This window comes from Peromyscus maniculatus, chromosome 9 (assembly GCF_049852395.1).
Source record: "Peromyscus maniculatus bairdii isolate BWxNUB_F1_BW_parent chromosome 9, HU_Pman_BW_mat_3.1, whole genome shotgun sequence".
NCBI lineage: Eukaryota > Metazoa > Chordata > Mammalia > Rodentia > Cricetidae > Peromyscus > Peromyscus maniculatus.
Window position 1 is genome coordinate 10,705,008 of NC_134860.1, and position 27,280 is coordinate 10,732,287.

Sequence of the window (27,280 nt, forward strand, 5' to 3'; positions counted from 1 at the left end):
GTGGAAACATTTGGACAGGACATCTTATAGTATAAAGTGTGATATATGCAAAGTGTTTGTGAATATTCATATCTCGTGGGACTCAAAGTGACTGCTTAATGCCCAACATTTAGAATGTTCTTTTTTGTTCTTGAAGTTCACAAATAAGCAAGATATGAAAGAGCCCAATTATTTACAGACCCATGTAAACAAACCAAAATGGAAATAAGAATTTCCACAGCATCTTAACTATGCAGAGGAAGCAAAATAATTAGACCTGTAAAGCCAAGAGTGAGATCGCCAGAAACAATCATGAGGTCCTTTGAGGTAGGTCCTTGCAGACATACTTCACAGAAACCAGAAAGATGCTTGTGATAATACCGGAAATGGTTTGTAGAAAGCCATTCACAGGCCTGAGGCAGATGCCAGGTTCTTTAAGACAACTTGTTTAAAACAGCTAAGGTAAAAGAGACTTTTCTGATACCAACCTAATCAACAATCAGAGAAACTCTCCAAAAATAATGATTCACTTGGGAACACTGGGGCATTGCAATGAGGATCCCACATTCCAGAGCAGGCTGTGTGCACATTAAAAGAATAAAGGGAAACTTTAAAGACAAAAATTAGAAGGTTCACACAAATGACTTTGAGACAATAACCTTTGGCCACAAGGAATCATAAAAGAATATTAAAGGATCTAGAACAAATGTGCCAATGGCACCAGCCCACACCTTTGATCATCAATGAGTGGATGTCCTTGCAGACGCTTTTTTGTAAGGGATTTAAAAGGCAATGTATCTTTAGGCATCTGGGCTATGGGTTGCTATGGAGTTACTGTGTATGCACAGCCATTGATGTGTGAACTTTGTGGTGATCTTTGGGCAGTGTGGTCCTAGCTGTGTTTTATGGTAGTTTTTCTTTATGAATGATATTTCCTCCTTCATAAATAATCATCTTTCCTTGTTTGAATCTTGGTTTATATTAGGACTTGACACAAGTGACTCCATGTTGATTATGATTTGATTTGATCCAAAGGAGCATCCATCCACAAGGCCAGCACTGCTGGTTGAATCCTGATGTGTCCTGACTCTACCACCTGAAGTCAGACAATGTCAGCCTTCTGGCCCAAGTCCAACGACATCTCTGTGAACTTGTGTTTTTCTCCTTCCTCCAGGGGCGATGCGCCAACTTCACTGTCGTGAATCCCGGCTGCTCATCGGCCTCCTGCAGCCCAAAGATTTGCCTCAGTCCCAATAGAAACTGTTTCCATCTCACACAAGCACCGTGCACCTCAAGGCTTGTCCTTCAACCCAACGGGGAGTGTTTCAGCATCCCACAGGCATCCTGTAGCTCAAAGATCTGCCTGGGAAACAGCGGAGAATGTCTCCCTGTTACACAGACTCTGTGCTCAAAGATGTGCCTACCAAATCAGAAGTACTACGCTATCAACTATCCACAGTCCCCATGCCCAACCGGGTGTACTGGGTCTCCCTCCAGGATGCTACCTCTGCTCACTCCCCACACCCGCCAATCTGTAGAATCCCTTTGTCACACCCACCCTCGTCGCCCATCCTCTAAAGGACAAAATTTCTAAGTTTAAGAGGCTTTTGTTTATTGCATTGGACACGTGGACCAGGTCTTAGATTGTAGTGAGAGAGCTCTGGTTTGCTGCTAATCAGCACGCTCCATATCTAGAAAGATGCTCACCATCTGAGATGAGATTATGCTGCAGGTACCAGGCAAAGCCCTCTGGTCCCACTTCCTACAAGTCTGTCTTCATCTATCTGCAAAGGCTGGGACGAATGGGATCATCCTCGAAGGTCTCTGTGAAATTGCCCCTCCCAATCCTTAAATGCCCTCCTGAGTTCTATTTCCCTAGGCTTTTGCAAAGAGAAGTACTTGAACTTTTCATCTGGATTGCATGTTCCCGGTTTCCGTTTCCTACATCCTTGAATTTTGAATGTGTCCTAGGAAGAAATAAATCCCCTTCTGGAAGCAAGACTTCTCTTTCTAGATATGCCATGTACCCCCCACACCCAAGAGAGCCTCCAAACTGTACTGGATCAGGCAAGCCTCACCTGTGTGTCCTTTGAATCAGGCTTCAACAGAGCTGAGTATTACAGTGTTAAGCCACCCAACACGTGCACCATGTCTATGTGATCCTGCAGGGAACAGGTACACCAGCGTGATGACCCAACAAGGAGCCCCAGGGTCCTCTGGACACTCCCCAGGGAGGCCATGACCCAGGCTATCCAGTTGTCCCGAATCTTGATAGTTAATTAAATGGCAGCCTTCTACACTCCACATTTCCCTGAAGGTTATACTCAGGCATTGTAGTTTAATTTCGCTAACACAAATACAGGAGGAAATATGTCACACCTTGGCTTGTAAGTGGTATTGATTGAGTCAGTGGATAATGATGGTTGTACCATCCTCCTTGTTTCCAAAACTAAAGCTGTCCTGGAATGCCTTATGCTGTGTGCAGGGATTTTTGTGGGTGTTTTCTTTGTTGTATGGGTTTGACCTCCAAAGTACTCACTCAGGGGGTTCCTGTTTCTTCTCTCTACCCCAGCTTTTCTGTCTTGTGCTGCCCTTGACTGCCACAGCTTGGACTGCGTACCTGAGTCCCATCTTTTACCTAGATGGGACCTGAGCCTCTCCCACCCTTCAGGTCCTCTCCGGTTTCTGGCAGCTGTTTTCTACTGTCAATCGAACGTCTCCTCTGGGAAGAGTAAGGGCAAACTGGAATAGAGGTTGCTGGTGACAAGGTGTGAACTCAGGTACCCATGACCCTCTCCCATTGCCAAAGACCTGTGCTGCATGAAGATTGTGACGGGTCCAGTGGGAGCACAGCAGGCTGGGTTGGGCCTTAGTGGCCAGGCCTGTAGCCTGGGGTTCTGTCACTACCCTGTGGGGCCCCACCCTTAGCAGTCAGAGGTCGTCACTTTTTGTCAAAGTGGTACAGCTAGAGCCTCCAGAGTGCAGATGTGGCCTTGGTTTGTAGGATGCCCTTTCTCAATGCTTGACCCTCAGCCTGGAAGCTAGGGGATGTCATAGCAGAACCTAAGGGTGTCTGTCCACCTAGTTGTGTCCTTAGTCTGCCTGTCTGTCTGAGGCACCACCAGTGAGTCAGGGTATCCTCAGCAGCGTTTTGTGAGGTTGGCTATTGCCTCCCTCTCACCGGAGGAAATGATCCTCTGCTCTGAGCATTTATGAGTGCTTTCCTGAGGTCTTGTTATAGTCTTCAAGTGGAAGGACCAAGAGTCAGTGCAGAGAAGCTACCTGCAAGTGCATCCTGGGGACTTTGCCCTGGTCCCCGAGGGTAGAGGACTCTCCCCGGACTGTACTGCTCAGCACCTCCTCATTGCTCTGTATAATCTCTCATCCCGGACTCCTGTTTGGGCTCCTTGAAGCCAGGAGTGTCCCTCACACCCCCAGCAGTGACAGTGTAGGGTCTCTCTACAAGCACACTGCACACACATATACCTTCACACTCAACGGGAGCTCGTGTTCACACAAAGCCGAGGTCCCGGTGCTGTGGCTCCACCCCTTCCTCACTGCACCATGATTGGCCCAGGATGGAGAGGTCTGCATGGGAACTCGTACATATGGTATCTATTAAAAGCCCCCTTCCCCTCCCCCTGCCCTCCCCTCCCTCTCCCTCCTCCTCTGCCTCCTCCCCTCCTTTCCCCCTCTTTTTCTTTCTCCCACCCCTTCATCCTGTTCTCTACTTCACATTCCAAGCAGACAATAGTGAGGTGTTTGCCATGTTTATTGGTTAGGATTCTCCAGAGAAGCACAAGTGTGGATCCGCATAGGCTATGTACCGAAGACAGCAGTAATACTAACCGGACTGGCCCACAAGATTACAGAGAGGAAAAGTCCTGTGTCTGCGCTGGGGAGGAGACAGGGAACAGGAGTCCAGCCAGCTCACAATGAGCTCTGAATATGTCCTGTCCCCCTAAACTACAGTGTGGCATGAGGCCATAGAGGGGGACTGGGTCCCGAGAGCAGGGCCCCATCAATGGGACTCACGGCCTAAGGGTCCATCTGTCCAATGAGAACACAGCCAGATGCCCTACCAAGAGCTACAGAACTGAGTCACCAGACACTAGTCTGCCTCAGCCCTAGTCTTCACCCTCCCAGTAGGGTGGGTAGTAAATTCCTGTTGTTTGTAAGCCACACTGTTTATGATAGTTTAGTGCAGCTACCAGAATGATCAGACCCGATGGAAACCAGCGGGCCTGGGGCGACCACCCTCCATCTCCCAGACCTGAAGCTTCTAAAAGGTGGCAGTGTCTCTGAATAGTGGCGTGGTACAGGGAGAGAAGGGAGGCAGAATTTAAGGATTGCAGAGAGCTCATCTACATTTTAACAATACCATAGGTAGCTAAGTAGTGACCAGGCCCAGAGACCCAGCCCCACTGGGCTGAAACTGATCTGAAGTATCCATGCAGGCTGGACACTGGGTGACATGAGGGCAGCCATGACAGCTGGCTGGTGACTTCTGCCATAAGACTTTTGCCCAACACTGGAGGAGGAGGGTCCCCAGATGAGAAGTATCTCAAATTATGAAGGGCTCTATTTCTATCTTGAATCTCTTGGGTGAAACAGAAAGCTTGCTAAAACTCCACCGGTCACATCAGAATGCGGCCCCAGCCCACAGGTGTCAAGCTGGAGAATGCCCATGGGAATGGGGGTTGTTTTAAGGATGTGGCCACAGACTGAGCAGGCACCCCCAAGTGGTCTTCAACGTGGTGAGGAACCTGCCCCAGGGTCTCCCCAGAGTGAGCCCTGCTGCTCCACACACTTCATTCCTGTTCCTTCCCACCCAACTTTCCTAGCCCCACGCCTGCCTGCCGCCTCCATCCTACGCCCTGGGCCTCCATGAGTAGGGCTGGGAGCAGGCAGTGGCGGAGCCTGGGAGAGTTCCACCCGTTCTGTTCAAGAAACAGGGGCTGTGCATGAACTCACCTCACAGAGACTGAGGCCGAGTGAAGAAGGCCTGCACAAGTTCCCACCGACAGGGTCCCAGCACTGGAAGGGAGAAGGACACGGGCTCCCATCTCTAACTAACTAAGATGACATCTGTAACTGATGCCCACTGGCAAAGGAAAATTCACTTTTCTTTGGTGAAGTCTCACGATGTGTATTAACACACTTTGGGGCAGGCCACATGCCCAGGAGTACTTGGCAAATGAAAAGCATAGTGAAAAGTACTTTTGTACTTGGTATCTATATGGTATCATTTTGCTTTGTTTGGCATATTTTTTATCTTATTGGTCTTTTGCTTGTTTGTTTTTATTTCTGTTGCGTATGTGTGTGTGTGTGTGTGTGTGTGTGTGTGTGTGTGTGTGTGTACGCATGTGTATGTGTGCTTTGGGGGGGGTTGTCTTGTCTGTTTAAGGAAACAGAGGGAAAAGAAGCATGAAGTTGATTGGGTAAAAGGAAGTGGGGAGGATCTGGTAAGAATTGGAGGAGGGGAAAACATGATGAAAATACATTGTATGAAAAATTTTCAGTTAAAAACAGAAGAAGAAACGCGGGTCTGTGGTGTCAACAGCATCGTTGCTGCCCTGGCTGTGTGAGCCGCCTTGGCCGAGTACCTCAGACCAGCACCCTGAGTACCTCAGACCAGTACCGTGACAGCAGCAGTGCTTTCTCTGGGAGCCAGACACCTCAGACCAGCTTTCGGTCACGTGACAAACACATGACGTCACAGAGGCTTGGGGCCCAGCAGGTCCGGCCAGGCTGCAAGGTTGTAAAAGGAGGCATATTGTCCCTTGGTCAGATGAGGGAGTAGTGACCCTGTGACAGTTTGGGGATGACAAAGAGACCAAGGCTAGAAGGTCGAGATTCAGCTCAGGGGCCTGGAATTAACTCGGGCGTCTCAAACTCAGAGCTGAAATGTCTGCTTGTGACTAAAACTCCTCAACTTTCTTCCCTGTTTGCTGTTGTCTGAGGGTGGGTTGAGCACCTCAAGAAGGCTAAATCTGTGGTGCTGTGCCCCGGGGATAGAGGGGACTGAGGATAACCTGTCTACCCCACACTCCTGCCTAGGCAACCTCACCCCTTCTTCCTTCTGTGCCCAGGTCTCTTTCTGAGGCCTGAGGAGTGAGGGTGAGGAAGCCAGTGTTAATGCTACACTATTCCAGAAGGTGGCGCTCAGAGCTCACATTTGTCCACTAAGCCGCTCTCAAATTCCAGGGAGGGACTACAATGCAGATTTACGTTCCAATTAACTGGTTTTGTACTGCATTTCTAATGGTTGGAACTACTTTCTCCTTTCTACGCTCACAGTGCATCCCAAGCCACACAGCCCCCAACCAAACACACACTTCCTATTCTGAACAGCAGAGTCACAACCGGGAGCCTCCAGCCCTGAGGCAGCCAGTCAGCTCCATCCTCTCCATGGGGCTGACAGATTGGAGCTCTGGACCCTACACGATCGAGTGTCCGTCAAAAAGGCCTGCCCCTCCCTTCCTCCCAGCATCTTTCATCTTTTTCTGTTCCAGGAGACCGGGGCTCTTGGCTCACACACCCTGCATCCCAAAGCCGGATGGTATTCACGGTACGGCAACACCTGTGACAACCCATCCCGTGTGGTGGTCTTGAGCTATTCCTTGTGTTATCTTCTCCCCACAGGTCTTGAACCTGGCCATCTGCTAAACACACAGCTCAGATATTCGCTTACCAGCTCCATGGAACCTTCCAGTTTGTACAATCTTTAGAGACGTACCTCCATTCCATACTTTATTTTGTTTTATTTTATTTATTAGTTTATTTCATTTTATTAGTTTATTATTATTTTATTAGATTATTTTAACCCTCAACCACACCTGCATTTTCTCTCCAGTGCCACCCCTGAGCCAGGCTCATGGCTCAGTTTTATTCCAACACCCTACATGTTTCTGATTTTTCCTCAACCACGCCTTCCTCATCTCTGTCGACCTGGACTCACTATGTAGCCCAAGCTACCTTAATCCCATGATAACCCTCCTGTTTCAGCTTCCCAAGCCACCATACTTGTCTCCGACCCCTTTTCTTGGGTCCTCTTTAAGGTTAAAACTCCGGATCCAGGTGGATGGGATGTAGTGGGTAGCCATTCCAGCTTTAACTTAGAAGTTCCAACCCCCATTGAGGATTTGGTAAAGGTCAGGGTTCTCTTTCAGCCCTGCCTTGTAGGTGTGACCATTACCGAAGCCTCAATGGGGGTTGGAACTTCCAGGTCAAAGCTGGAATGGCTACTCACTACAATGGAGGCAATTGTTTGCCTTTTCTGTGCCTGTTCTGGGCTACTGAAGACAATATCAAGGAGTGGGGGGACCCACAGAGATGTTTGCCTACCAACCGCTCACATAGGCTCATGCTTATCCTCTTAGCCAAAGGCTCTATGCTGAGTGCAACTCACCAACGCAAAATTTAGCTAAAAGGGAGAGATCAGTTTTCCAAGTGTCAGAAAATGTGTAAGAAATATTATAATGAAAGAAACTCGAAGTCAAATTATTGAATGGTTGTTTAAAGAATTAAGACAAGGGCTGGAGAGATGGCTCAGAGGTTAAGAACACTGACTGTTCTCCCAGAGGTCCTGAGTTCAATTCCCAGCAACCACATGGTGGCTCACAACCATCTGCAATGAGATCTGGCTCCCTCTTCTGTCCTGCAGGGATACATACAAACAGAACACTGTATACATAATAAATAAATCTTAAAAAAAAAAAAAAAAAGAATTAAGACAAGCCAGGTATGGTGGTGCACACCTGTAATCCCAGCACTCAGGAAGCAGAGGCAGGAGGACCTTTGTGAGTTCCAGGCCAGCATGGTCTGCATAGTGAGTTCCAGGACAGCCAGGGCTATGTAGAGAGATCCTGCCTCAGAAAATAGAAATAGAAAATATAGAAAAGGACAGGGCTTCTGCCTAAAGGGATAAAATGCTTCCTGTCAGACTTTAGAGTTGGAATCTGCACCCCTGCAAGCCAAAGCTAGGGAAAATTAACCTTGTCCCAATCCTAAATTCCTAAAACACAACCAAAAACCTCATCCCCTGCCCAGGGCATAGCTCAGAGGGCCTCCTGCTGTGGACTCTGTGGGAATCACTGCTCTGAGTCTGCAGTGAACAAGGACATTATTACAGCTTGCTCATTGCAGCTGATAGAGTTTGACGGTTTCAGCAAAACTCCTTCTAGAGACACCCAGGGTTCTCTGGGAAAACCTTCCTGCAGAAGAGGATCCAGGAGGGGAGATTCCTCTGCATCTCCACAAGGAGAGTCAAGAAACAAAATCCAAGAAGCCAAGAGGTTAAAATTTAGTGCCAGTCATACACTAGTATAGTGTTCAGATTTCTTTTCCTGCTTATAGGTAGGCATGCTGGTTACAGAATTATGCTTGCTCCAATAAACAAATTGTAATACATTTAAAGAAGAGAGGAAATAAGAAGCCAAGAAAAGAGAGAACAGAACGGTCTGGAAAAGGCAGAGTTTGAAAAAGAATGAAAGCAACGTTTTGAAAGCAAATTGACTAAGACACTCAATGTGGCTAGATGGAGCCGGAAAGAGGGAGAGCTGATATGTGCAGCCCTGGGAGCTGACTTTGCCTCTGGAGGAAAGTGGCATCTGGGGAACAGATGAGAGACTTCATCGTGCGGCAGCTCTCCACTCTCCGTGGTCAGAGGTGACAGACAGGAAGATGCCCAAGCAGAACACAAACCCACAAGCTGTGTGTACTGCCTTGTTGGGCAGAGCAAACAGTGGAAAAGCCCAAAGTGATGCCTGCTATGATGAGGAGACCCAGAGGGGTTAGATCCCAGGAGGCCCGGGATGGGGGGATGCTGAAGGACATGCTGAGCAGAGGCCAAAAAGTGCCCCACTGATGCTGCAGATGCCGTTCCTGGGCCCCAAGTGGGTTTATGTTCTGGGACCACGTAGGTGTTCCCTCAAATGTGATGTGCTGGGCCACGCATCTCTAACCAGCACTAGGGCTGGGCAGCTTCGTTTACACCACATTCTAACCTCTGCCACTTAACCCTCTGCAGCCTGACGTTCCTTACCTCTTTTAAACTACAGTCATATTGTGTTTGGCAGACCATCTAAGCACCCTGAGCCAGGCCCTCACAAAGAACACATTGTACTCTATCCTTCTTACCAGCGCCCTGCATTTCCCACCCGTTGGGTGGGACGGGGGAGTACAGCTGAGTGCTCATCATCTCAGATAGCCTTTGTTAGTCTGTGAGCCCCACCCAGGCCCAAACTCCACCTGCTTCTTCCTGCCCACTCCTCGGCCATTTTCAACTGCAGCAGGCCACTCCCTTTCCAACTGCAAGCTTGTGCAGGCCTCTCCCTCCTCTGCTGGACGCTAACGTGAATGGTAATGAGCTCTGGGCACAGGCTTCATCTCTACCCTCACACATGCCCTGACCCTTCGCACGCACGCACGCTTCATCCGTACACAAGCACTATCTATGCCAAGGCCTCCTTTGGCCCCCGTCCGCATAGCCAGTTCCTACAACACTGCATGACCCAGTGGAAAAATATTTTTTCTGAACCGCCTTTCCCAGCACTCCGGGTCCCAGGCTAAACAGACTTCCTGCCCTTCACTCAAACTGAATCCCGTGCTTGCCTCTATGCCAGCCAGCGGTTCTCAACCTGTGGGTCACAGCCCCCTTGGCAAACCTCTAGCTCCAGAAATATTTACATTATGATTCATAACAGCAGCAGAATTATAGGTATGAAGCAGCAACAAAAAATAATTTTATGGTTGGGGATCACAGCAGCACGAGGAACTGTGTGTATTAACGGGTCACAGCACTAGGAAGGTTGAGAACCACTGCTCTATGCTTTCACCTCCGGTGTGCAGGGCTATTTACGCTCATGGGAAAAGCCTGTACCATGTACTCAGTTCAGTGTCTAGAAAGCGTCACTCTGAACTTTGAGGCATGGATGGCAGGGAGAGTAGGATCTGGGGGCCCACAGCACTCAGCTGGACTAGGATCTGGGTTTGCTGAGCCCTGCTCTCCCCCTACCCGCCCCCGCAAGTTTCCTAGGCAAGTTTCTGCCATCGTTTTCTGGAGCGATCCCTCCCAGGGCCCGCCTAAGTGATGGGAAACACACAGTACAGTGAATTCCTCTATGAAGACCCTATCCAGTGCACTTTAAAGTTCTGTGGATTCCAACGCTCAGTGAAGGAGGAATGTGGGCACACAGTGGGTAGATAAGGGGGTGCTGTATCATGCCACCATGAGGCACATGGTGACATGAAGCTTAATAAATGATACATGGATGGAATATGGTTGAGCCCAGAAGTCCCTGGGCTGGCATTTCATCCAAGTACCCTCTACCTATCTCAGTCACCTCTACTGCTAGACTTTGGCCAGGCTCTTCCGGTTCCAGCAGCACTGGCTCCAGAAACTCACATGGATGTCCCTGGATGGAAGCCTCTCAATGCACACAAGCATGAGTATGCACCAACCCTAAAAAGCGCAGGGGAATCCAAGCTTCCAAAGGCCTGGAATGGGTCCTCCACCACCCTGTGGTGCAGAGGCAGCTGCAGCCTTCTTCCTTTGGTGGCATCTCACAGCGCTGTTGCTCAGTGGCTCTCCGGTTTTCCCAGTAGCTGCCTTCCTAGGGCACAGTTGCCCCCTCCCCCTTGTCTGCCAGGCCGGGTCCATCCCCCCCATCCCAGCCCATGCCACAAGAAGGACCAGGCTGAAGACTGCGTGCAGAGCAAAGAGCGCTGGAGTCAGGGGTCAGGACCTTGGCATTTCACACCATGGCGCCATTCTGCGAGGTTTCCTTGGATCTGAAGTCACCATGAAACTGTTTTTATGAGGGCAAAGAGCTATTTAGGAGCCTTCCTGGAACTGGGTGATGCTCCCAGAGGCAGCGACTTCATGCTGAAAGATAGGGAGGCGCTAATTAAGGGTGGCATAGGGAGAGCCGTGCTGAAGAACATTCTTAGACCAGTAGGCAAATCCCCAAAATGAGCCTCTTGGGGAGAGTCCTCCTTCTCCTTGGCACCTAACATATCCTCGGCCCCAGTGGGAGGCAGCAGCCTCGCAGCCTCTGAGAGCTGGCAGACAGTGACTCTGCTCTCACGGGACCTGTCATTTGAGCAAACTATCTAGGTGCATGGGGATGTTTCCCCCTCTAGCACATGGAACTCGTACCTGCTTCCTAGGACTGTGGTAATGATGCAAGGGGAACGCATTACAGGGCGGTTGACGAGGGGATTAGACACAGTGCACCCCAGTGAACAGACGGCAGCTACCGTCTTCTTGTCCTGTGCTGAACTTGTTACAGCTAACCATGTAGCAATAAGTGGTAGGGCCGCGTGTGGGATTCCTTTCTCCTGTGACTGAGCTCTAGCCAACCTGTGAGAAGCAACCGCCATGTTTACCAAGTTGCCTTTCAAAGGCTGCCTCAGAGGTTCCAAGCTGTGTGGCAGCCACAGCCCAAACATTTGCAGCTGGTGATGTGATCCTCTGGGCAGGCCCAGGCAGTGTCTGGGTGGGGCCTGGGAGCCACAGGAGGGGCCCAGAGCCAAGCCGTGCCTGAGGTGGCAGGGAGGGAGTGCTGGGTGGGGCCTGGGCCTGTGTACACAACCACACCTACTAGCCAGGGAGCAGACGTGTCTAGTCACTGAGTAGAGACCAGCTAGCGATCTTCCTCTCCCTGGGAAAAGCGTCTGTGAGGCAAACAGGATGGCCTGGTGGAAAGCCTGGGTAAGTGAGGATAATCTGGGGAGGTGGGTCCCTGCACCATGTTGGGTGATAAGCACTTGGTGGGGGCAGAAAAAAAGTAAAGGCTGAACCTGCTGGGCCAAGTCCTGGTGAGGAAACTGGAAAAAAAAAAGAACAAAAAAATCTGCCCATGATTATAAAAGTTACTACAGAGATGTATAAAAAAAAAAACCTTGAAATGCAAAGGGGAAGCTGAAGGGTAAGAGAGTCCAGAGGGAGGCTTCTGCAGGGAAAAGCACTTAACAGAAGGACCCTTGTGCACATGTGCAGGGTGTGAGTTTGTGCTTGGAGAGACTCCGGGAGGGAAGGCTGTTCCTTACAGAGTAGCGGTATGTAAAGCTTTGGAGGAAACTCGCTCTGTGTGGTTTGAATGTCCCGAGTGGGCTGAATCTAGACCTGGAGAGGCAGCCAGGGTGGAGCATCAAGGCCTTGAATAACAGTCTAAGGAGTCTAAGGAGCTTAACTTTTGAACAACAGGGGGTTCCTGGAGCACCTTAAGCCAGAGAATGCTCTGGGCAAACACACTGCCGTCCAAGGAAACCATTAATACCCACGGCTCAAGGTACGGGAGGGAGTACAAGCACAGAATACCAGTGCTTATGTGTCAAAGTCAGGAGATGGGGGACATGGCAGCGGGACCTAGCTCATGGGAGCCATGGACAACGGGATCGCCGCACGAGCAGGCACAAGGCTTCCTTCTCAGCTGGGCACTCTCGGAGAGAAAGCGGAGGCTCTGGGACATCAGGCAGCTTGCTCAGGTCCCTCATCAGCAAGCTTAGACCAGAGACAGCCTGAGTCTCTGCAGCAGCCCTCGGGATCTTTGTAGCCCCAAGCTTGTTCAGCTTCAGAGAAATCTCTGTTACACTGTCACTATCCAGAAAGAGCATTAGGTGTAGAAGCCCTGGGCTCTGGACAGGTGGGACAGGCTAGAAGACAGGGTGAAAGGGGCTGTCACTTCCCTCAGGGAAGCAGCCAGGACGGTGGCTTCTCCAGCTGTACAGCAGGGAGATCTCAGTGTGGAGCGGTTCCTAAAGTCAGCTGCTGGACCAAATGGCCCGATGCCGGGCTCTGCACTCCGAGGGGCAGGAGTAAGGGCCAACCTCTTGGGGACCTGGTCAGAGTGACGATGATGATGATGCTGGCACTCTCAGAGCCTTCTGTGTGGGGACACTGCTACAGGCATCTCTCATTCAGTGTCGTTAGAGCCTCGCACGAAGTCTGTAAGGCAGGTATCGATGGCCTCGCGCGCGCACACACACGTCAGGAAACCGAGACTCAGGTGCACTAGACAGGCGTGGAAGTTGCCACACTAGTAAGTGTTTAGGTCTGGGCAGCCTGAGTCCAGACACAGACTCAGTCATTCCGGGCCATTGACCCTTAGGAGAGCTGACTCGGGACAACAAGGCCTCTGTGTCTGGCTAGGCAGCCAGTGAGGACCAAATGTCCTCTGAGCACAAAGCTGGATCAGAAACAGGACTTAGGGAGTGGCAGAATGGCCAGAGTGGGCCTGTCTTCAGAACAGGGTCCCCTTGATCCCCTTGAGGAAGCAGCCTGTGAAGGGATCAGGCAAAAAAGTATGGCAGCTCCTTCGTGCCTGTGACGGAAGGTGTTCTAGACATAGAAACTAGGACAGGCTGAATTACCTTTGCCTGGGATGTACCTGTCTGGACTCACCGGCCTCAGGGTAGCTCCATCAGGAGCCTGAGACCGACCTACAGGGGCTGGAATAAATTGATGCCTCCAGATAGATCTCCACTCCAGACAGGCTCCCAGAATGTTGCCCTCTTTCTATAACAACCTTAGCAAGGGAAGTGAGACAGACTACTCAATGTGGGGATATTCCAGCCCTAGGGCTGCTGACAAATCCTGGTCCCTGAAGGGTGTGGGACCCTCCTCAGTCCATAGATCTCTGAGGTCAATTTGGAGCAGGGAGCAAATGAGGAAGTGAGAACGTAAATGTTCCTCACCCCCACGCTCCCAGAATACCAGCATGCCTATGGGTGAGGCTCTCTGCAGTGAAACATCCCCCAAAACCCAGCGTCTGGGGAAGAGTGAATCATTGTAAAGTGGGAGAGGTAGACAGCTCAGATTCTGAGTCAGGCTGTGGGTGAAATGCCAGCAACACCATTTGCCACCAAAACCAGCCTCCTGGCCTGTGCCTCGGAGCATTAACACCTAATATGACTGCTGGGATGGGGACGAGCTGAGCATTATGGCCGGTGCACTTTACAGAGGGAATGCTCCAAAGGCCTTCGACTAGTAGCCGCACGTGACCTCACAACAAGGACTATGTGTGTGTGGACAGTGGGGCAGCGTCTGAGATCACACTGGCTCACCCCAGGAATTATTTCCCACAGTTCCTGTTATAAAACATGGTACGATAGATGGGACATGAAGATCAAGCAAAGGATGCAGAAAGATGTTTTGTTTCTTACTCTTAAGGACATACCATCTATGAGGACCTGTTCTGTATTTTCAGGATCTACCCTGAGGCTTGGGTGGAAGGATGGATGATGGATAAATCAACGGAGGGGAAAAGGGAGAGATAGATGGAGGATGCTTGAAAGGAAACAAAAACAGGAAGGAAATGGGGAGGGGAAGAAATGAGAGGGGAGTGGAAGGAAAGAGGAAGTGGGGAGGAGGGGAGGAGCAGGAGATGGTGTGGGGGTTGTGTACGTGGGTAGAGAATTAGTGAACAGGTAGGTGATGGGGTGGGTAGGAAAGCGTGTGGGTGGGTGGGAACAGTGGAAGAGCCGGTGAACAGGTGAGTGAATGACCAGCATGGGTGTGACTGAAGTCTCCATCTGAAGGACCTGGGTCTCCCCCATTCAATTCCTTCCACTCCTTACCACTCCTTCCCCTAAAACACACACTTTCGAAGGGCCGTCTAAAACATCTGATAAATTATGCAGAACACACATATAAGCGGCCCTTGCGCATGCCCTGGATTGGAGGCTTGTCGACAAGGGTCTGTGAACTTTGGTTATCAAGTTTATTCTATAATCTGTAGAACATCACACAGTTCTTTCTAAATGTAACCCTCTACCTGAATTGGTCCCCTGGCTTTGCAAACTACCTGAGTCTGGGAGAGAGATGCTCATCTTAGCCCCTGGCCCTGTGGAATACCCACACCTCATCATAGGAAAGACCAGGACAGGTTTAGAGCTTTCCTTGCAAAGACAAAAACATGCCTAACTCCCCATTCCCTAGTCAGGCACTCAGCTTTTAGAAATCATTCCTTATGAATTCATTTCCACCAATCAATCCTGTTGCGCACGAGCCTGGAGAAAGGTACATGTGACCAGTCTGCTACCTGCTCTCAGTCAACAGATGGTTTTGTTTTGTTTGTTTTGTTTTGTTCTGTGTGTGTGTGTGTGTGTGTATGTGTGTGTGTGTGTATGTGTGTGTTAGTATAGATATAGATAACTTATTTTCATTTTTTGTTCATTGGTGTTTTGCTTGCATATGTATCTCTGTGAGGGTGTCAGAAGTCCTGGAACCAGAGTTATAGACAGTTGTGAGCTGCCATGTGTGTGCTGGGACTCGAACCAGGGCCCTCTGGGAGAACAACCAACGCCTCTTAACTGCTGCCTCTGGTCCCAGCTACACCTGCCTGTTAGCTAAGGGGCAGGAGAGCTCAGCCACTGTTCTGCAGGGCTCCATCTGTCTCAGTGCCTAGGGCAGGTCCTTAGCCTAACAGGGTGGCCTACGAGGCCCCTATGCCCTCCCTGTACTTCCCACGATGAGCAGGCCTGGCTGTCTTGCAGGTTGAACAGGAGGGCGTCACTGTGAAGGGCAGTTCTCACTTCAACCCAGACCCTGATGCGGAGACCCTCTACAAAGCCATGAAGGGGATTGGTGAGTAACCATCTATGGCCTGACCACTGGGGCCCCACATGCTCACATCCCCAGAAGGGAGAGACCAGGGACAGTCAGGCATTAAAGGTGTCTCCATTTCATTCCGAGTGACTCCATTACCCAGGGAATCACACCAGCTCTGAGGTCAGTGACTGTTCCTTCCCAAGTGAGAACGACAGGGAAGGCTGTCAGTCTGAGGTTTCTCACTTGTAAAATGGCTGCGAGAACTCTGGACCCACAGTGTCACTGTGAATTCAGAAGAAGATGGATTGGCACAGGGCCTGCTGTGGCATGGAGATGGGAGTTTAGATGCTGCGCCAGGGGTACCAGCCACGTGGATTCTGCAGCTTGTCCCCTGCCCCATGTTGGCTGGCCAGACAGCCAACCTCTTCCAGCACCCTCACATGACTGTGAACAGGAAAGGACTGACTTATGCTAGGACTGGGTCTCACTCCAGGTCGGAGTCACCCCTTTGGCTGGCTCTGCCTAGTGAGTTGGGGTGCTAAAGAAAACTACCATTCCCAGAGGTGCCTATACCAGATTCTCACACCCACTGCTACCTGTGAAATCTTTATTATTATCCCTGCTTCCCACCTGGGCAAATGGAGGCTCCAGGAGATGAGCCTACTTGTCCATGATCTACACAAGACCTACAAGGCAGGGTCTCAGACACAATGGTCTGGACTTTTGGTCATGACCTTCCTCTAATGTGACCAACATAAGGGAAGAGGGTGAGGATATCTCACCAGGTCATACTTCAAAGGCTGGTGTCCAAAGACCCCTGTCACTGGTTCCTATACTATGAAGTCAGCCTGAGCCACACCCCAACACTATGTAAGTTGGAAGTGGGGAATCAAGAGGTGAGCTACCTGGGTGCCTTGTTTACACCATGGAAATTAGGCATTTGGGGCTATTCAGATAGTATGGCCCAATTGCCCAGCCAGCAGGCTCCTCCCCTCTCCTCTCCCCAGTCTTTTCTGATGCCTCCAGAGGAAGAAGGGATTCTCACATTGTACACCCTTGCAGGGACCAATGAGCAGGCCATCATAGATGTGCTCACCAAGAGAAGCAATGTGCAGAGGCAGCAGATTGCCAAGTCCTTCAAGGCTCAGTTTGGCAAGGTAAGCGAGAAGGGTGTTGAAGACTGGGCAGCTCCTCCGGGCATGGACACATACGCACAGGAGACATTGCATTAAAATGACCCTTCCAGTCATCTGTAGTTGATGCTCCCACTGTTCTGCTTTATCTGGCAGACCCATTTATAGCTCCTGAGCCCTGGCCTGGCATTGGCCTTGCATGGCCGGGCCCTGTTTCTTCTCCATTCTTTCTCCCTACAGTTCTCAGTTTCCCCTCAGGATCCAGCCTCGGCTCTCTTCAGCTCTGTCTGTCCCCACTGTCTACACCGGCCTCCCTCTTCCCTGCTACCTGGCAGTGCATGCCCTGGCTCCCTTCTGTCCCACAGCACAGACACATGCTTCTCATGTTCCCTTGCACGTCCCTCATCTCTCCTGCCGCTCTGCTCTCCAGGGCACTCCAGCTGCTCTTAGCACAGAGCCAGGAACTTAGAGGTACACACTGACAGAAGTTTGTGCCTAGACATGGGTGCCTGGAGCTTCCCCCTCTGCTCACAGATTTAACACAAAAACACCCGTGATGGAGTGCAAACATCCCCAGTGAAACCACACATTAGCAACTCCTTTTCCTTACCCCTCCAAGCTACACATTGTCCTCAGTATCCAACATCAGAGAGGTGCAGTGACTTGTTGAGGTCCCAGAGCTTGTAAGCAACAGGTCTGACAAAGCCCTGTAAGGATCACCTGGGCGTGGCTTAGTGGCTTCTTGTAGACGTGTGTGCCCTTAGAAAGAGACAGGTATGAGATGGAATCTCAGAATCTTTTCCCTTCTTCCCTCTTTCCCTCATTTGTTTTTTTTTCTCCCCTCACTGAATCGTTTAATGACGTAAGCATGATGCTGCCACGCCCAGAATTTGCCATCTTGAAAGCAATGGCAATTCTATTTTCTTGAGTTTAGAATGTGCCCAGAATGTTCGCAGAGTTGCCGTACATCCCTGTCAGTCCATAAGCCATGGTATGAAGCAGAAGGTCCATTATCCCTGTTGAACAGGTACAGATGACGATGCTTAGTGAGGCTCCTGGCCCACGAGACCGACCACAGCAGCATGGCACCTCCGTCATGTGGGAAGAAGAGTCTCCAGGCCAGGCCCCACCTGCTGCCTGCACTCCGGTGGGCCTGGAGGACAAGTCATCTCACCTTTCCCTTTGCCCGCCTTAGGACCTCACTGAGACCTTGAAGTCAGAGCTGAGTGGCAAATTTGAGAGACTCATCGTGGCCCTCATGTACCCGCCATACAGATACGAGGCCAAGGAGCTCCACGATGCCATGAAGGTACTCCCCTTTGCCATACATTAGAGTGGTCACCGGGGCCCCAGCTTACCTCATGAGCTTGCAACCTGCTCAACCAGCCACCCACCAGCGGGGCTGGCCAGTCACAGTGAAGGCCCAGATCAGGGCCTTACAATAGGGTTGGACCAGGAGTGCAGGGGAGCCAGAAACCCATCTCTACAGTCCAAGCCCTGCCCTTCGGTCATCCTTCACTTCTCACAGCTCCTGTTACCTTTACAGATTAGTAGCGATGGAGACCCAGAAACCACAGTCATTCCTACTGAAAGGATACTTCCGTGGTCTCTGCCAGGCATTTCACAGCTGTGATCTCTAATCTCACCTTCAGGGTAGGGTCGGTTGGCTCTCATCCTCTTCGACAGAGGATGGGGAGCTGTCAGCACCTGTGTGAGACCACCCAGATAAAGAAGGAGGGCTGAGACACCTTGCCCCAATAGTTGTCACAAGAAAAAGGTGGGCATTCAATATCACCCTTCAACATACGCCCCATCAGAAGAGGGCAGAGCGGTGGCCACAGCTCCTGAGAAAACAATACAGGCAGAGCAGGAGACCAAGGGCAGAACTCTCCAGAACATAGAGGCTTCTGTCCCCAGGGCTTAGGGACCAAAGAAGGAGTCATCATTGAGATCCTGGCTTCTCGGACCAAGAACCATCTGAGAGAGATCATGAAAGCCTATGAGGAAGGTAAGGGGGTTGCAAAGATGGCCGAGGTTTGGCAGCCTGTCAGGGAATAAGAGTCAGGCAGTTCCCAAGGGAACTAGGCCGTGTTGGAAAGGTCCCTTTGGAGGGTCTTTTCACTCAGGTCCACCCAGTACCTACATGTGCCAAATCCTGTGCCCAACAGAGACTGAGCACGTCTCAGACATGGGGAGAGAGATGTGTGCCCAGCTGAGCTCATGTCCCTTAAGGCTGTGGCAGTACTGGGGAACAGAGGCAGCAGTGGACAGGAGAGTCCTTACTGGCTGCCCATGGGCTAAGCCAGAACTCTGGAGAGGGTCATCTGCTAGGGCCACATTGTGCTAGAGGAGCCCCACTGGCCAGCTCTCCCACATAGTACACAGCCTGCCAGGCAAGCAAAGGCCAGCCAGTCCTCCACATTGTGCTCCTGGCCAGGGTCGTCTGAAGGCTGTGACTTTGCTGAATCTGGCAATATAATGGTCTCAATCCGAAGGCCTTGGTCTGCATCTCCGGCCTAGTCTATTTCTCCCTTTGGCTTGGTTGTGCATTTATGGCACTTTGGGGTCTGAATGATCACCTAGATGGGTGGCTACCACCAGGACATCTAACTGGTATGGGTACACCTTCTGTGCCAAGAACTTGTCCTCCCATGGGGAAAAGAGGAGGAAGTAGGTATGGGAGAGGAAAGTGGGCACTGGTGGGCCCTGGGTCAGTCACTGCTCATGCCCTCTGCTTCTGTTTTCCTGCAGACTACGGGTCTAGCCTGGAAGAAGACATCCAAGCAGACACAAGTGGCTACCTGGAGCGGATTCTGGTGTGCCTCCTGCAGGTATCACAACCCAGACTCCAGGACTGTGGCTTGGAGATCCATATCCATATCCCACCCCGGCAGCAGCTCTTGAGCAATGCCTCTGAGTGAGGGCTGAGCTATGGCGAAACCCAGTGGTCTGGGGGCACCAGCTGTGCCTCGGCTTGAGGGGAGGGTCCTGGCTGCAGAGCCCATGCCTCTCTTCCCTCAGCTTTTGTGTGGCCCCCATGCCAGGCTCTGCCCAGCTTAGCTCACTGAATCCACCATTGCAATGAAGTAGCTCATCTCCTCCCATCCTACAAATGCCAAAAACGAGCCATGAAGACAGCTGGCTGGCTTGTCTCATGGCCAGGAAGCAGCAGTCCTTCCTTACCTGCCTCTGACCCCACTGTCCCTAAGCCCGTGTGTTCTGATTGGTGACCTACCTTACAGAGTGGTTTCCTCTGATCCTAGGGCAGCAGAGATGACGTGAGCGGCTTTGTGGACCCAGGACTGGCCCTCCAAGATGCACAGGTGATTCTGTGCCCCAGCTTTAACACCCGAACCCTGAGCTTTATGGTCCCCTTTGCCAAGGGAGTTATCTTTAGCACAGACCCCACCCTACAGCCTCCACCTTGTGGTGACTAAGGAGGAACGTGAGGTATCTGAGAAGCGCAGAAGAAAATGGAGAAGCTGGGGAGTGAAGGAATGAGGGTGCTCCTGGCAGAGCCATCCTCTCCGAGCCCAGAGCTCACTCATACGCAGATCTCTGGGTATCCGTCCATTGGGAGAGTGCTTGTTACCCAATGTTCTCGGAGCAATGGGAGAGGGAGCATTTCCTAAAGCAGCTTCTGGCCCCAGACAGAGAAGAGCCTTGAGCCAACACTATTGGTGGAACAGGAGCTCAGGGCAGTGAGCCGCCATATTGGACTGTCCAAGTGAATGGTAGCTAACTCCCAGCCCTGGCTCTGGGGCTCTGGCGCTCTCCCTCACCTCCTCATGTCTCAATACTAGGATCTGTATGCAGCGGGTGAGAAGATCCATGGGACCGATGAGATGAAATTCATCACCATCCTGTGCACACGCAGTGCCACTCACCTGATGAGAGGTACGGGGCAGAGGGGGAAATGCAGGGGGGGATGGCGCCCTAGGTGCATGACCTGTTCTTTGTGTGGAAGGTCTCATGTGTAGTCTTATGTGGCTTAGGCTTGGGAAGAGAGCCATGGATACCTGAACTCTTCCCCCTGTGCCACGAGGGAGGCAAAGATGGCACACTGATGTGCAGTATATAATCTATGTGTCCCTTGAGTAACTCCTTCTCTCCATAGTGTTCGAGGAATATGAAAAAATTGCCAACAAGAGCATTGAGGACAGCATCAAGAGTGAGACCCATGGTTCGCTGGAGGAGGCCATGCTCACTGTGGGTAAGAAGGGGGCTTGGCCCTTGGCACATGCATCTACAGCCAGGAAGGTGATAGCAAGTGACTGGAGCTCTATACTCAAGGCACACTTCCCCACCCCCAATGCTCTCAAGCATTTAGCCCTTTAGCCCAGGTCCCCGGAACCCCGGAACTCAAGAGTCTCAGTGTGGCCTGCTGAGAACTATTCTTTGTGCTGTCTATATAGTCCCCCATGTTTCATGAGTGTGTTTGTGAGTGTGTATACACACGAGTGTTACCTCAGTGACTCCAGAACCAGGGCCCAGGACTACCCACGAATACTTGGAGAGCATTCTGCCTCTGCTCCTGTAGCCCTGCCCAAAGCCACCTTCTGGACCTAATCTAAGTACCAAGCCACCACCACCTCAGTAGCTAACTGAAGAAATGAGGGTGTGTGATTTGAGTCCCAACCAAGAGAAACATGGACAACTTTGCCTGCAACAGAAGACTGAGTCAGCTTACCATAACCTCTCCATAGCACATCTTGGGTATAAAGCTGAAACCATATGGGAAGACTCACAGTAGAGCAGGCACCTGAGGCAAGCAGAAGGACACCCCTATATCACCTTACATAATGGAGCTGAGATGAAGACTCCTAGGCTAGGCATTTACCTCCACCCCAGGCTTGCCTCTGAGGCCAGTAGCTAAGGTCTCCTCTCTCTATTTCCATGTCTCCAGTAGCTACTAACATCTGAGCTTCTCAGGCCAGCTTTGATGATGACTGTGGTAAAGTTTATTTGGTTTATTCTATGTTGCAAGAGCTAACCACACCCTCTGATGTCACCTAGGATTCTACCCATAGACCCTAAATACTAATGCCTCCTAAACAGCAAAGGTGTGCAGGACCACACTGCGATGGGCAGTTCCTGCTCATTTTTTTCTTCAAGTCTTAGTCACCCTCATGTCATAGATGTGTCAGAAGGTTGAGTAACGAAGTCATACAGAGTCAAGACAGAGTTTATGTACATTCCTACCTCCCACACAGCCCACACTCTCAAAGTCTTGGGTTAAAACACCATCACCCAACACAGGTGTCACAATCCATGAAAGACATTTCTATGGAAAGGAAAAATTGAGGTCCATGTTCCAGGCCAAGGACTCTTGGCACCTTAGTTCTTAAAGCCAAGCCTCTTTTGTTACATGAAAATTCAAAACGTGGGTTTCCAACGTTTTGAGACCAGTAGCCACCATTCTGTGGCAACCTATGTGGAACCAAGTCATCAAATTCTTAGTGGAGATGCTTCCTGAATGTGACAGCTTAAAGATGTCCTCTAGAAGACCCAAGCTGGTGACTCCAGATGAGTCCCACAGGTGCCCAGTGCATTTCACATCTCAGCCTTTGGCCTGGCTGCTCTGGGCTTTTGGAGCTGTGCCCATTGCCCAAGGCTCTGCTCCTTGTCCCACTCTCTCTGCCCCACACAAAGCCTTCATTTTGAAGCTGGGTGGCACACAAAGAAACTTGTCAACCTTTACACAATACTAACCCTTAACGCCCACAGGAACACATAAGCAAACACAAGAATATGCAACACCACCTACACCCTTCTGCTATTATTAATAGAGTTTTCTTGTTTGCCAGTGAAATGCACTCGGAACCTCCACAGCTACTTTGCAGAGAGACTCCACTACGCCATGAAGGTAACTGTCCTGGCTGCTGCCTCCTTTAGAGTCAGCCCTGTATGATGTCAGATGCACCGCCCGGGTGCTCAGAGCCGCTGACTCTGGGTCCCTTTGTTCTACTCTCTCATGCATCAGAAGGGTTTGCATTCCCAGATGGCAAACTAGGCCTAGGGAAGGGAAGCCTCATCTCCGGAAGGTACATTTGAGCAGCTGCATTGACGGGTATTCCTTGACGGCTCACTGAACCTTGACACCTCTGTGAGGCCCATATCACAACTGCCATCTGAAGTGTGGTGGAACTAAGGCTTGTTCAAGATCACATGGCTGCTAAGTGGTTGAGCCATGCATCAATCTTGCACCCATCAGGCTGTGCTTTTATTTACACCATACCTCCTCTTTGAGAACAAATTGGTTGTTGCAGGCCCTATGTGGGCACAGCTGGAACCCCAACACCCTTGACATGGGCAGACTCTAGGGATGTTACCACATCTGGCATGTCAGTTTTCCTACCCATGACCAGATGCTAGCTTCAGAGTGCCTGTTGTTTATAAGGCTTCCCTGGCCGCAGAAATGGACATGCTGCTCCTTACAAGTAGACCTGCTGCGATTGGGAACTAACTACACTGGAGGAGAGACATTTACAGTAATTATCAGTGACTAATGTCAGTGCCCAGCTTCTCTAGTACATGACGCTGGCACCATCTAAAGCGAGAGTCATACCATCACCCCCAAGCCTTCTGAACACCTTGTCCCATGAAGGAGAGAGTGTGGTCCTTAAGCTCCATCTGACTCAAGACTAGTCAGGGATGAGAGAGAGCCAGAAGGTCCTGCTCATGAAATGGCCAGTGGAGTAACCTTGACAGTGATGCTGCCCAAAGAAGAAATCTTCCTGGAGGGGTGAGAGTTTTGTGGCTAGAACCTGGTGCAGTAAATCAAATGCATACCGCAACTTGAGGCAGTGGGCTGCTAATAAGAAAAGGCACAGCCAATGAGTGAGGAGACTGAGAAAGAGGAGCCCTTTGTCATGGGCTGTAGATGCAGCTCGGTGCTAGAGTGTTTGCCCAGCATGCACAAGTCCTGGGCTTCAATCCCTAGCAGCACCAAAGAAAAGAAGTTTGAAAAGAAAAAACTGTGTCATCAAAACCCTCCCCCTGTGTTCTCCCCGCTGAAGCAGAGGCCCATTCCCTCACGTCTAGCCCTTTATAAATCCCCACGCAGGTTTGTCCATCATTACAGAGGTAGACAGGAAATGTGCAACATGGCGGTTGATTGTCACTGTCTTATCCAGGGAGCAGGGACACGTGATGGGACGCTGATAAGGAACATCGTTTCAAGGAGCGAGATTGATTTAAACCTTATCAAGTGTCAGTTCCAGAAGATGTATGGCAAGACTCTCAGCAGCATGATCATGGTGAGACACAGGTCCCCAACTTTACTGCCAACTTGTGACACAGACATTCCTGGACATGGGGTGTTATGACTGATGTCACAGGTGACCATCCCTTCTCAGTGGGTATCTCACATTTGTACTGGTTACCATGTGGCACATGCAGGGACCAGGAAGGAGGGAAGTGTAACTATGGATGTAGCAGAAGAGTATGTGGAGACTAACGGAGCTCAGGGGGCTGCCCTTGTCCCAGAAAGGGGCTTTGCATTTGAGCTGTGGAATACACCAAAACCTCGGGAAAGGAACCATTTCTGAAGGAGCGATGACACTAAGTAGTTCCATAGACATCGGAATTCCCTCCCAACCCAGATCTAAGGAGTCCTAGTAGGGAACTCTTAGGCTCCAGTGATCACTCACCTACTTTCCAATTAGTGGAAGTGCCAGGGTGCTAAGTGTAGAGGGACGGCATCACGCTATGACTGAAACCAGCAGCCTGTCCAGAAGCTAACACATTTTTTCATTACCAGAAGTCAAATCATGGCAAGCATATCCATCCCCAGGTCTTCCTTAGCTGCTCAGTCAAGTGGCTAGTTCTCCTACCAGGGTGGATTGTTGACTACGCTTGAGAAGCAATTCACAGTTTACATATAACTGGCCCTGTGCATTTGCTGGTTCAGACAACCAAGGACCAAAACCATTCAGGAAAAGATGTATCTGTACCGAACATGTACATACTTTTTTCTTGTCATTGTTCCCTGAAAAGTGTGGTATGACTATTTACATAGTATTTCCATTGATTGGATATCATAAATAATCTAGAGATTGCTTACAGTATAGGAGATTGTGCATAATTTATAGCCAAGGCCAGTGGCATTACCTATCAGGGACTTGGGCATATATATTTTGGTATCCATGGGGTCCTGGAACCATTCTCCAATGGATACTGAGGGACAACTGTATATTTAAAAAGCACTGCTTTAAGAGGTTTCAGGCAGGATGGCATCAGGGAGGCAGACAGTAGGACAGAGGAGTTAGAATTATCATTTGCTGTGTTTTAGACTTCGCAGTCAACTTGTCAGGAAACAAGAGACTAAGCACAGGCCAGCCAGTGCTGCTGCTAGGTCACTCACAAGGTGTACCTCATCACATTTACAGATGAGAGAACAGGTCTCAGGGAGGCGAAAGGGGGCTCTGGTGCATTAACAGAACCATGTTCCAGGCCTGCAGGACCTAAACCCAAGCTGTTTCTGTCCCATGCTCTATGTCTAGATGTGACTCTGGGTTCCTTGCTTTCAGCGGGGCTCCCTGAAGTGCACTAGCAGGTGTTGAATACATATAGGTCATGTTGTGTAAGTGAATGGCTCTGCATCCCTGGTCCTGAGAGAAACGTTAGGAAGAACCCTGGGGAAGTTGACTCTAGAAGGAAACCACCCACAAGCCTTCCTCGTCTAAGAGCTTAGGAGTGGCTCAATCTCTGTCAGTCATTTCCCACAACCCCCCCACCTCCACCCCCGCCCATTTAGCTGGACAGAGAATCAAAAGAGGAATCAAAGGAATAGCCTGAGATGAGGAAGAAGAGGGATGGCATTACACGGAACTGTGGTGTAGAAACCCTTGAAGGGACAGGCCCCACCCAAGGAGCACAATTTTTAGTCAAGGTAACCGAGGAGCAAGGCCAACATCACAAATCCCCCCTTCTAAGCCACATGTGCCTCCTTCCTCCAGGGCGACACCAGTGGTGACTACAAGAATGCCCTGCTGAACCTTGTGGGCAGTGACCCCTGAAGACATCCGAAGACCAAGGGCAGGAAGTTGAGCCACAGGGCGGGCAACTTCGGCCCTGACCGTCGGTGGGGTGGGGGTGGGGAAACACCTCGTCCAGCTTTTAGTCTCTGTCCCCCAACTTCCGGTGCTTCTCACCCAGTGCTTCTGACCCAGAAGGTGAGACCAGCCTGGGTTCGTCTTTGCACCTCTCCGCTGAGTCTTTTCTAGGTATCGCACCAGGCCCACCCTAGCATTACCTCTGACCAAACAGAAACATCGGCGTGCAGGAACAAGCAGGAGCTTAGGGGTCACTCCTTCCTCCCAAAAAAGCTCCTGGGCACCGGTTACATAGATGTCTTGACTCTGACCCAACTACTGAATCAGGGTCTTTGGAGAAGGAGCCAACCAACATGGATTTCTAGCAGGTGTCTTAGCCCATGAGCTACATCATCAGGCAGCCAGTGGGAGTGTCGGAGGAGAGCCCTGGTATTTTAGAAAACACAGCCATGGGAACTGAGAAAGAGCCATATCTCTGCCACTTGGGATGTCTGTAACATTCACTGATGGACAAAAATTCTTACACCGTCCTAATAACAATCATTAGATTAGACTATGAACCAGTCTTGACCCGAGTCCACTGTAGCCCAAGAGACTCAGGCTTCTCCAGGCCTTGGCCAGTTCAGCTACTTGTTCCCTCCATGGTGAAGCCTGCAGATTAGGAAGACACCCAACCCCGCTTATGAATCCTGACCTCCTCCTGTGGTCTCCAAGCCTGAAGAAGCTGAGAGAACTTTTCCTAATATTCATTGAGCTTTCAGAACCATAAATATTTGTACTTTCAAAAAGTCTGTGGATTTGTACAGGGTATGTGTGTGTGCACTGGGGTGGAGGGGATGCTTGCCTACTGGGGAGGCCAGAGGTCAACATCAAATTGTCTTCTTCAATTTCTTCTCCACCTTTATTTTTTGTTGTTCTGTTTCTTGAGACAGACAGGGTTTCTCTGTGAAGTCCTGGCTGTCCTGGAGCTAGCTCTGCAGACCAGGCTGGCCTCAAACTCGGAGATTTGCCTGCTGGGACTAAAGGTGTGGGCCACCCTGCCTGGCTTTCTACCTCATTTTTGAGACAGGGTCTCTCAGTGACCCTGGAGTTCACGATGTCCACTAAGCTTACTGACAGGTGGGCTCCAGGGCCCTGCCTGTCTGCACTCCCCTGGTAATGAGGTTGCAGACATGGAACCCATGCCCAGCTTTTGTGTGAGTGTTGGGGATCCCCTCTCAAGTCCTCAGGCTTGCACAGTGAGAGCCCTTTACCCTGTGAGCCATTGCCCAGCTCTATGGGTGGATGTTTAGCGGTGCTCAGAGTGAGAAACAGCTTTAGGGGGAGAACCTGTGGACATTTCCCTAAGGGAACGCTTGGAGTGACATGTGTCCAATGTTGCTCTGGGGACAGAACTTCCAAATGATGATTGTTTGCATTCCCTTCCTAGTTTGTGGCCCAAATTCCATTATCTCAGGGCTAGACAGGGCACTATAGTTAGCTGAAGCTTCTCTGTATTCTACAGCACTCCTGCACCCAGGGGGGTCCTTGCTGAACTCGGCGTATATAGGGTATAC

General features: G+C 50.6%; 2 protein-coding genes across 2 annotated transcripts in view; both read left to right on the forward strand.

Annotated features, from left to right (window-relative positions):
* Antxrl (ANTXR like) overlaps positions 1–1,579 on the forward strand; it is a 29,413-nt gene extending 27,834 nt beyond the window's left edge. Inside the window, 2 exon segments of the mRNA XM_006976741.3 lie at positions 1,154–1,517; positions 1,520–1,579. Coding sequence (XP_006976803.2) covers positions 1,154–1,517; positions 1,520–1,557 — 402 coding nt within the window. The 3' untranslated portion in view covers positions 1,558–1,579.
* A 9,982-nt stretch (positions 1,580–11,561) lies between these two features.
* On the forward strand, positions 11,562–26,512 carry LOC102906487 (annexin A8). The gene is made up of 12 exons (XM_006976706.4): positions 11,562–11,695; positions 15,481–15,571; positions 16,598–16,692; positions 17,864–17,977; positions 18,586–18,676; positions 19,420–19,499; positions 19,932–19,991; positions 20,472–20,565; positions 20,786–20,881; positions 22,476–22,534; positions 23,805–23,927; positions 25,629–26,512. The coding sequence occupies exons 1-12, from the start codon at positions 11,675–11,677 to the stop codon at positions 25,686–25,688; spliced, it is 984 nt and encodes a 327-aa protein (XP_006976768.1). The 5' UTR covers positions 11,562–11,674; the 3' UTR covers positions 25,689–26,512.
* Positions 26,513–27,280: the final 768 nt, after the last annotated feature.